Raw genomic sequence first — 11,371 nt, forward strand, 5'->3', positions numbered from 1 at the left:
CAGTTGTAACTAACGTGATTCAACACATCAGCCGGTTAATTATTAGAATGTGGTGTGTTAGATTCGTGTCGGAGCGAAAATCTCGTTTACCAGGAACAGGTTTGGAAACCACTGATCCAGACATTTTAGTCAGGCATCAGGTGGTCCAGCCTGCGGGGTCCTTCACCGGCTCTGCCACAGGTCTTGCAATAATAGCCCATTAAGTGTGGATTTGCACGCTCTCGTTTGTGTATAAAGTAGCAATTGTTTTACATGAAATAGGCTCGGCAGGTGTCTGTTTGACAAAGTTTTATCAAAAGAAACTTTGTTCGTTCCACATTCGTGTCGGAAGGAAACAGGTGTTGAAGTGAGAGCAGGGCGACACCCGTCTCAGCCTGCTAATTAGCCTGATTTGTTTTATGCTCTTTAAGATTTGCTTCACCGTCAGGATCCACTTATGGCTCATCTTATCTCCTCGGGATGTGAAGAGATGCGAAGTGTCTGGCTCTCACTCTGGAAATGGATGTCATGCGGTGCTGATGAGAGGCAGCATCGCAACGCAGGCCCTCGTTGGAGGGGAGAAAAAAGAAGACATTAACTGAAAATAGACATGAATGAATAGGGGATGAGGAGGAAGTAGGATAATTCAAACTAGCTTCTTATCGACACTGTCAGCTGAGATCTCCTCTCTTCCCCCACCTCCAACACCCGCCCACAGGAACTGAGAGGAGAAATAATTGATACATTCCAATGATTTTCCTGTCTCAAGGTACTTTTTCCAAAGTTTGGTTTGATTGCGTTGTTTGTGTCTCTCTTTCCTTTCAATTGCCCCGGTAATAACACAAAAAAACACACAGAAACACACACACACAAAACATTTTACGCTGCACCTGATAAAGTTCAACTTTTCTTCACCTCTTTTTTTCTTTTGAAACATCCCCACTGGCCAGAAAGTAGTGGAACAGTCTTTCAAATCGCTAGCTTGAACCAAACCTTCATCCCCGCCGTCGCAACGCCTCCACAAATACCGCGGGCCGTCATCCTCGATGACTCTTAACTATACGAATTAAAAGACAAGCAGGTGTATCCTAAAATAGATAGTAGGGGTTATGAGTTAGTAGTATAACCTGTGTTGCTGTCTCTCATTATCCCCTGGCCTAGCTCTCTATCTCATCTTCCTGCCCGGTCTTCCTCTTAATCGCCGTGTGGCCATGCCCTCAACCCCGTCATCCAAACCTGCAGTCAAACATTGTTTTTCATGCCCAGGCCAGCCTGGAACCTTCCGTCATGCACCTTACATCGCTGTGCTCCCACTTCAGCCCTCCACCCCCAACCCCCTGTCTCTGTGACCAGGTTTGAGTCCCCTCATGCTGGAGTTATTAATGCCTGGGGAGTCGCAGGAATGATTTCATTGCATATTCAGCTGTGGGGATGGATGGCTTTCAGAGACAGCCAGGGGAGTGCTAGAAGGGAGAGTTTCAGTGGAGAATAAATATACCTGTCTGGTTCCTGATGCATGAGGCCCCACTCCCTGTAATGCAGATCAGGCACTCCCCTCTCCTCTCCTGGAACTGCCTCTGGAATTACTCACCAGATCCCACCAGGATATAGCCACATGCACACACCAAAGGCTAGACAAATCATTATCTATCTCTCTCTCTCTCTCTCTCTCTCTCTCTCTCTCTCTCTCTCTCTCTCTCTCTCTCTCTCTCTCTGCTCTTCCCCCTCTCTCTACGTCTCACTCAATTGTTCTCTCTCTTTCAATTTTGCTCTCTATATATTTCCATTTCTCTGTATTCCCCACCGTCTCTCTGTATCTTTCAGCCCTGTTCCCTTTGTGTGTGTGTGTGTTGATATGTGTGGGTGACTGTGGATTTACAGGATGTTTGCATCTTGTACAGTATGTTTGCAGTGCATCTGTGTGCTTGAGTTTGATTTCAAAGCACCCGGCTTGTTGTTTGCGACATCCTTCACAGAAGCACACCCAAGTGGAAAGACACCCAAAGTAGTGTCACCCCAAAATGAGGGGAGACATGCCCCCCCCTAAATAAGGCACATGTAAATAAAAGGGGATAAGCAGAGATACACTGACAATAGTATCTCCTCACAGCTAAAACCCCAATTAGATGGCAAAGCTGCATCGGGCAAACAAAGGAGAAAGCGGCCATATTAAATGTAATTTGTGCAGTGCCACACATGTCCCAGAGAATTGACAGAGGCTTGGAGACTGTCAAGAGTCTTATTGAATGCACAATTTAAAGTAGGACAGATTTTTGCATATCCCCCAGCAGCATCGCAGCAACCTGGAAGGGTTGTTAAACAAATTTCCCCCCTTCAACGGCTTTGTTCAGTGACAATTCGTCCTTGTTATCTTCTTGTGGCCATTTTGGTTTTGTTTGTGTCTTGCTCTTTCTCTCATCACATCTACCCCTAGAGGAGAGACTACTTTGCCGGTACAGTGAACGTCTGAAGTTATTTTTGTTATGAGGACGTTGGACGAGGTCACGTCTTTATATGAAGAAAATGCTGGTTAGTTTTTGTTCTCTCAAGATGAAGTTGAGTGAGTATTTCACCTGAACGGAGACAGGCGCTTTGGGTGTTGCACGAGCAGGTCAGAAGCAGAGACAGCAACAACAAATGGAAACCTTTTGATCTGAACCAAACCAACCAAACATGCATTTCTTTGAGCTTTTAAAGAGTTCTCTGTGATTAAATATTAATGTTGTCCCCATAGATTATTAATTAAGGAGGCAGCTCTCGCAAATTTTTATCAACAAAGCCGTGTAATTGGCCGGACAAGTATACCCACAAAAGATGCTTTTGTGGGGTTGTCATATCAACATGCTGAGCAAACATCTCCTCTTTTGCGCCAGGAGGCTTTTAACCTTGGCAGCCCCTCAGACCTGATGTTTAGATGCATGCTGTGTCTCTGCCAAATTATAATGTAATTACTCAAAGCTCCCAGACTCTACAGACACGCCGACACCTGGGCCTGGGAGAACAAGCAGGGCAGAACAGAGGCAGGGCAGAACAGAGGCAGGGCAGAACAGAAGCAGGGCCCAGGCAGGGCTCTGCACTCATGTCTTTGATGTGATTGATGGAGCTTTTCTTGACCTGGTTAGGGGAGGAGATGTCTTTTCCATTCCCTTTCTGTGCTTACAACCCCAGCCTCAGCCCCAGCCCCAGCCTCTCAACCCCTCCCCCAACCTTAGCCCCAGCCCTAGCCTCGCAACCCCAGCCTCAGCCCCAGTCCCAGCCATAGTCTATCAACCCCAGCCTCAGCTTTAGCCCCAGCCTCACCCTCCATGCCTCCCATTCCCAACCCTAGCCTGTCAACCCCACCCCAGCCCCGGCCTCACCATCCCAGCCCCTCAGGTTGTGAAGTGTCCGCAGGGAGCAGTTGGCAGGCTTCACTTGAAGCAGCAGCGGGGAGTAATGCAGCTGCAGCTTTCAGATGTGCCAGGCCTCATATCGCTGGCTGCTCTATTAGAAATAGATCCCTGCTCAGCACAATTAACCCTTGACCCTTACCTCGGCGCCTAGCCGTAACGGACCAGCACGGGGCCGTAAATCAACCCCAAGAGGGGGAGAGAACCTCCGTCTCCAGATCCCCCCCCCCCCCCCCCCCCCCCCCGCCTGCCTGCCTGCCCCCCCCCCCCCCCCCTCCCCATCTCCGTCTCCCCTCTGCGTTAGGGCTCTCCTTCCCCCTCCATATCACCCCAGAGGCAGAACAAGAGGAGAAGGGGGCGTTTGGAGCGGGAAGCCGATCGAGATCCCCTGCACGTTCACGCTCCACCGAACACATCGGACGGACCCACATGAACGCTGAGAGAGAGGAACCGCTCGGTGTGCACTCCGCCAGGAGACGGGCCTGTCTGGCGGCCCGCTTCTGCGGCTTCTTTCAGCCGGCGGAGAACGTGTCTCCTCCGAACCTCCCGCTTCTCAGAGACCGGGGCGATTGCCCTCTTCCTGGAGACGCGAGGGCGAGCTGTCATTGGAGGAGGAGGTTGTGGCTTCCTGGTTTCCCGGCGTAGTAAACTGGAGAATAGCCATGCGACCTGCGTCTAAATTTTTGGTTTGCCCCGTTAGTTGAACAACACCCCGCAGCTCGGAAGTAGCTGTAATAAACCTGCCGGCCACAAGAGTCACCTTGAGAACTTGGGCATGTGTGTGTTTATGTGTGTGTTTGTGTGTTGTTGTGTCGTTAGCGCGCCGTTCTCTCTCCCCCTAACGTGGGACTGGCGCAAGCCCAGGCCGCATGGCGCGAAGTCCTCCGGCTGGCTCCTGCCACGGTTGTTTTCACACCACTGAGCTAATGTGTGAGATGGCAGCAGATGCAGGGCGTGAAGACGGAAGGACATTACGGAGGTCCCAAGGGGCGCAAAAGTCGTAGCTATTAAATATCATTTGGAAACATTAGCTTTTTGGCGCTCCGAATCCAGCAGGTTGTGATGTATTACAATAATAATCACTATCCCTTGGGTGCACCCCCAACCCAAACAAACCTATTAGTGTTGGTGTAAATGTGTATTTGCATAGGGTCTAGTACACGTTTTATGGAAGCCGGGAATTGCTCCCTCAAAGCTGTAGCCATCATCACGCCTGCTAGAACAGTGTGATGGTTCATGTCACTCATAGCACTATTAAATCAAAATTTGTTGCCGTGTGAATTCATGTGCATCAGACAGCCTTTGTGGTCTGTGAGTGCGTACATGTGTGTGTGTCTGCCATGTGTGTGTGTCTGTGTGTGTGTGTGATCTGGTGAAGCAGTGTCAGGGGGCTGGAGTGCAGATTGCATTGCGGCTGGCTATTATTAATTGGTGTCTGGGTGAAGGGTGGAGTGGGAAATGAATGCCGGTTGGTTGTCTGGCATCTGTCCCATCTCTGTAATGGAAAGACGATCAGAAGGGATATGATGATGAAATGCAGCCCAAACAAACCACAGCTACACAACAACAGAGCCAAAGTTTCTGAAGAGGGAGGGAGCGTGCAGTCTTGGATTGATGTAGTGACCTTCACCTTTCGGAAAGTAATTGTTAGCATATGTAAGGGAAAGAAAGGAGGATTTTTTTGCTACTTACTTTAATACCCTTTCAGCATGTCGAAATCCTGTTCTATGCAACACGGTTTGTTTGATCCCTAACCAACTGTAAATCTCTCTCCACTTTGTCTCTGTCTCGCTCTCTTTTTCTCTCTTTTCTCTCTGTCTCCTCTCTCTGTGTTTCTCTCTCTCTCCTCTCTCTCTGTGTCTCTCTCCTCTCTATGTCTCTCTCCTCTCTCTCTATGTCTCTTTCCTCTCTCTCTATGTCTCTCTCCTCTCTATCTATGTCTCTCTCCTCTCTCTTTCTGTCTCTCTCCTCTCTCTCTATGTCTCTCTCTCCCTTCTCTCGATGTCTCTCTCTGTTCAGCGGCGGGCTGCACCTTCGACGAGGACTCCGACCCCAGCCTGTGTGACTTCACCCAGGGCGAGGAGGACGACTTTGACTGGCAGCTGTTCCGCACCCACAACTCTCCCCACGCCAGCTCCGACCTCCTGCGGGGTGAGTCTCCGCCCTCACACCACGCCCAGATGTCTGTTTAAACCCTCGACCGCAGACCAGGAGGTCGCAGGTTCAAATCCCGAGCCCGTACGTCGCTTTGGATTAAAGCATCTGCTAACGGGGAAGAAATGAATATGTTAAACGATTAGGTGAAAGGGTTGAGAAAGGTCCGTGTTGTGTGGTCGCACCGGTGGATTTGCATCACCTAGTGGACTTTCGAGACCACTGAGTTCCCACTGAGGTCACAGGTGGGGCAGAGACATGATCTGCCTTGCAGTGAGTCTCCGCGGGCGTTTGGAACGTGTACAATCATTCCCCCTGGTTGTGATCAGCTGCTCAAGCCAGCCTGTTTGCCCGCGGAAGGTTCTGGAAGCTTTGCATGAATGCCTAGCCCTTTCCACAGCACAGATGCCTGGCAGAATGAGCGCTATTCAGCTGGCCTCGACGCATGCGACTGCGTACAAATCAGCGTTGAGAAGTCCAGCGTGCATAATTCATCAGCTGTAATTAGGCTGCTATCCTCCTGGTTGAGTGTCTGTTCCATGCTAACCCCAGGGATAACACTCTCTTGTTAAGCAGGCACCCAGAGTTGAGGAGGAAACGCACATGATTTCCTTCCTGTTCCGCCGTAGCCAAGAGGGAGGAGGCATGCATAGTTTATAAGGCGCTCCTCCTCACCCACGTTAACAAACACCTTTGGGGGGCCGAGGAGGAGAGAGCGAGGCACAGCCGCCGCGGAAGAACAATCGATGGTCGTCATGCAGCCGCCCGTTGGGAAGAAGTGATTAGGACACTGACCTCTGTCGGGGTTAATCAATCAGTCAATCAATGATGTCGTACTGTGGAGAGAGGCCTTACTGAGAGAGATGTGAGAGAGAGAGAGAGAGAGACAGAGAGAGAGAGAGAGAGACAGAGAGAGAGAGAGAGAGAGAGAGAGAGAGAGAGAGAGAGAGAGAGAGAGGCAGAGAGAGAGAGAGAGAGAGAGACAGAGAGAGAGAGAGAGAGAGAGAGAGAGAGAGAGAGCAGAGGCAGAGAGCAGAGAGAGAGAGAGAGAGAGAGAGAGAGAGAGAGAGAGAGAGAGAGAGAGAGAGAGAGAGAGAGAGAGAGAGAGAGGAGAGAGAGAGAGAGAGAGAGAGAGGGCGAAGAATCGAGGGAGATAGGAGGGAGAGAAAATTTGAGAGAGAAGAAAAGACAGAGAGAAAGCGAGAGAAATTGGAGAAAAACATGGGTTAAGGATATTTTAATGATTGTGGGGGGAAAAAAGACTTTAAACTAACTAAGTTGAAAGCCCCTGGAGGTCCCATAATTAGATAATAGAAGAGACAGATAATATGGCAGAACAAATGACTGGTTGATGCAAAAATAGATGGGAGGAAAGATAAGATAAAACTGGAGAGGGACAGACAAGAATGATAAGATGAACTACAATCAAGAGGAGGGATAATTAGACATATCATTTAGGGGAACCAGGGAATCAAGGGGCCCAGGGGGAATACCTCAGCCATTTTGATGGGAAGGACTACAATCAGTCCAAACTGCCTTTGGAGAAGGTCAAAAACTTCCTGAGGGGAGATAAAGTGAAGGTGTTTTTATAGCATAGCACCTGAAATTTTGATTTATATGACTACAATCACCTCGTATCCCCAGGCAACATACAAATATAATTCAGAACTCTACATCCCAAACTGTTCCCCTCTCCTCCCCTCTCCCCCCCCCCCCTTTCACTGCCATAATCAGCATTCCAGTCAGAAGCTGCCTTGAGCCACCAACTAATTCAGGGCATGCGATAATTAATACTTTTCCCTTCGGGTTTAATTAAAACTTACCGCCACGTCGGGGATGACATTTGAAAAGATCCGGGTCCTTCACATATGGGGGTGAAGCCCAGGTGACACCCGACTGGTGGCTGGTACTGATGCGTCTCCAGACACACCCCTCACCGTGGACCAGGCCTGGGAGGGCAAAAAGAAACATGGCCTCACCCTCATGGCCAGTGGAACACATGGTCTGTGCTGCGTCCAGTCGCGTTGTTTGTCATCCGCGTTGCGTCGTCTGTGGTGTGTTACGACTCCTAGCAGAGTCGCTCCGTGGTGTGTCGGAGGAGGGGAGGAGGGGAGTTGTGGGGGAGAGGGTTGGGGGGGGCGAGGGAGAAGGAGGGGGCGGGAGAGCGGGTGGGGCGGGCGGGGAGGGCGTGGAAACGCGGGGCCGTGACTCCTTCTCACACTGCCTCAGGTGGATGGCAGGAGGGGTTTAGAAGCATTACTGATCTCCCAGATCCAGAGGTAACGTGCTCTGCTAATGAGGGAGAAAGACAGAGAAAAAGAGAGAAAGACAGAGAGACAGATTTACGAGAATATAGTAGAATATAGTAGGAAGAGAAAGGGGGAGAAAGAGAATGGGCGAAAAAAGAGAGATTCAGATAGACAGAGAGAGAGATTCAGAGAGAGAGAGAGCGAGAGAGCGAGAGAGCGAGAGAGCGAGAGAGCGAGAGAGCGAGAGAGAGAGAGAATAGAGAGAGAGAGAGAGAAAGAGAGAGAGAGAGAGAGGGGGAAAGAGGAGAGGAGGTAGTGGAGCCAGTACCAGGTAGACTCGGGCTTGTAGATATGTTCTTCACCTTGCTCCCAGGGCGTGTTTCGTCTTCTGTAAGTATGTCTGGGCTGGGGCTGAACTATCCACCATCAGGGCAGCCTAGGTGGAGGATAACGTGTTTACGAGATAAGGCTATTTACACAGGGCTGGTATTAACTTCCTGGGCTGAAAAATTGGTGTCCAGGGAAGATGAGCCAGCACAGCTAAGATAGCGGTCGCTTGCTCTTTTCCCAGGAGAAATGTGGATTTTCCACAGAGAGGGAAAATGCAGGAAACAGATGAGGACGATTGGGGTTAGTCCCGTATGGTATGGCATCTCCACAAACAACTGTTTGACTGGAAACGGGACAGACTACCTCGGATGTCTTAACATGCCGTTTATAGCGATGTTGGCTTTTATTTATCGAAAACACAAAGAAAATGGTCGACTGGTTTGTTTGTTTTCGACATAGTGACTTAATAAAGGTAAGCATAGAGTATTCAAACACACATTTATATTGGAGATGTCAGAAAGAGTGAACAATTAAGAGAGACAGAACGATGAATAGAAACAAAGACAAAGAAAAAGACAGAGAGAGGGGGGTAGCAGAGAGAGAGAGAGGAGAGAGAGAGAGACAGAGAGAGGGAGCTGGAAACAGAAAAGAGGAGAGCGCCGTAGGTCCAAACACTCTAATGAAATGACCCGTAGTCGTGTACGTTGCCTCTGGGTCAGAGCCCAGTCAGACCTTAGGAGGATAATGCATACAGTCAACCGTCTTCCGTCCCATGTCACCTTGTTACTCACAGCCTTTGTCCGTCTGCTACGGAGAACAGGCACCTCGTCTCGACGGCGCTCTCCGTCACCTCTCACCCCTCCCCCGTCCTCGCCCCGGTCCTCTTCCGGCCCGGCAGCCCGCCAGCGTGTCATTGGCGACGTCCCCAGATTCATCTCTCTCCATGAAAGGGACAGGAGAGGCCAAGGTGACACGTACATCTGCTGCAGGTGTGTGTGTGCGTGTGTGCTGTTCTTATCAGGCCCAGCCAGGCTCCGGGTTTAATACCCCATTACATTGGGCTCCACTCCGTCTCCTCACTGCCGCACCCCGCCCCCCGAGACACCCTGTCGGGGTGGACATCCGCTACCCGTCCTCCTCGTGTCCACGTGCATCGATCTCTCTGGCGGCCCCAAACCCCCCCCTTCCATCGTGTTTGTTTGCCAATTCATTTGGGAGGGGGGGGGGATTTGTTTATTTGTTTGTTTCGCGGCATTTGTGAAGGGATGACTGGGCTTGAGGAGAGAGAGGCAGAGGCTGATGGAGATCTGGAGGACGGCAGGCTGTTCCGCCGTGCCCCAAAAAACGTTTTTTTCGTTGAGATGTTTTCTCCGGGTTGCTAATGGGTGATGCTGTTCAGTGGACATGCATTGTGTATAATAACGGACATTTCGGTTCGATGTAGATGTCAGCACATGCATTCAGCAGACACATTCTACATTCATGTCCTCATCTGAAGTCAACATCGGCAGAAAGAACACTAATGTCTATGGGGGGTAAATTATTTGCATCACATAAGAAAACAAGACAGCGGCGACGTCTGCATGAAATTGCTCAAATTGCTGCTCTGCTTTGCATAATGCTGCATGCCGATCAATGCTTTCACAATGTCTGTCGGAATGGGAAATGACATGCCATCATGCCAGCTTTCAAAAGACCGGAATGAACGGCACAGAACAGAAATAACATTTCAGAGTTTAGATAAACAACACAAGCAATGTCACCTTTTGGAGTAGAACTTAAGACAAGTTGGCTGAACTTTTTTGTTGGTCCCTTAAAGAGTAACTACACATCCCTCTTCAGTCTCTGCCTGACCCTTTATATTGGAAACGAAAGATTTCTGGTTGAAATTTGGGGACAGGTGATCTTCATAATATTCATTTTGGGGCTATGTTATATGCCAAAACGCCAATCGTTCTATGCAGCACCCCTGAGATTTGTACTTTCCTTTTTTTTACAGGAAAATCTCATCAGGATGTACCTCTAAATAACCTGAAATAACGCTTTGGCATAACAAAATCTGAATATAAGACCGGGATTGATTCAGTTGATTGAGTTTAGCTGTGCAAGAGTATGAATCATAGGGGTTGAAGTCAAAAAGACATTTTGGTGTTCGGTGACTTTTTTGTAAAGCTGGAGAATCTATCTTCCGCTCCCTCCAACCCCTCTCCCTCCACCCCCTCTCCCTCCACCCCCTCTCCCTCCATCCCCTCTCCTTCCATCCCCTCTCCCTCCATCCCCTCTCCCTCCATCCCCTCTGCCTCCATCCCCTCTCCTTCCATCCCCTCTCCTTCCATCCCCTCTGCCTCCACCCCCTCTCCCTCCATCCCCTCTCCCTCCATCCCCTCTGCCTCCATCCCCTCTCCCTCCACCCCCTCTCCCTCCACCCCCTCTCCCTCCACCCCCTCTCCCTCCACCCCCTCTCTCTCCACCCCCTCTCCTTCCATCCCCTCTCCCTCCACCCCCTCTCCCTCCACCCCCTCTCCCTCCATCCCCTCACTCCTCCTTGGCTGCTGGGAGAGGAACTCCGCCATCTGGTAGAACAACACTTCTCTCAGAACCCACTGTTCGTCTTCTGCTGGGAAAGGATGATAAGGGATTGGGTGTGTCAGTCATGGGGTTCTACCTGGAAGCACTTAAACTGCAGAGGAAAAAGATCGATCCCAATATTTAAAACGCCACGCTGATAAAGTACAGAAGCAGGGAGATAAAGGGCAGTGTCGTGTGTCATGAAAGCCTGCCCCTTGAAAGGTATTAAAAAGCTTTTATGTGTTTGAGAGGGTTCTTTAAGCGGCCATTGGGACTTGAGCCTCATTATCTTCAGCCAAATAAGCGGATACTGAGCCCAGTATTTACTGAGGGCCCCGCCAAAAAGTCCAGCTCGCATTGTCTCACATGTTGATGTGAAGAACATCATCCAAGTTTTTTTCCATACAAATTGGAAAGGACCCGAATACACACTGATGCATACAGCACACATCCAAATACACACACACACACATCCAAATACACACACACACATCCAAATACACACACACACACAACACACACAGGCCAGCTTGATATGGGAATGTGGTGCTCTTCTTGTGGGGGTGACTTTGTAATTAGTGTCACTTTACTGGGACAACAAGAGGACCTTTATCAGAGAGGTTGTGGGTTTAACAGCGTAATTGAGACACATGCAGCGGAACACACAGCTGAAGCTGGCCCAGACAGACAAGGTGCTTCACC

At 49.9% G+C, this 11,371-nt stretch overlaps 1 protein-coding gene across 1 annotated transcript in view; it reads left to right on the top strand.

The window, feature by feature from the left end:
- zgc:136683 (receptor-type tyrosine-protein phosphatase U) overlaps positions 1 to 6,386 on the top strand; it is a 45,405-nt gene extending 39,019 nt beyond the window's left edge. Inside the window, exon 2 of the mRNA XM_047041174.1 lies at positions 5,388 to 6,386. Within this exon, the coding sequence (XP_046897130.1) occupies positions 5,388 to 5,560 (173 nt within the window). The 3' untranslated portion in view covers positions 5,561 to 6,386. The remainder of the gene's footprint in view (positions 1 to 5,387) is intronic.
- Positions 6,387 to 11,371: the final 4,985 nt, after the last annotated feature.

Source organism: Hypomesus transpacificus, chromosome 2 (genome assembly GCF_021917145.1).
Source record: "Hypomesus transpacificus isolate Combined female chromosome 2, fHypTra1, whole genome shotgun sequence".
Taxonomy (NCBI): Eukaryota; Metazoa; Chordata; class Actinopteri; order Osmeriformes; family Osmeridae; genus Hypomesus; species Hypomesus transpacificus.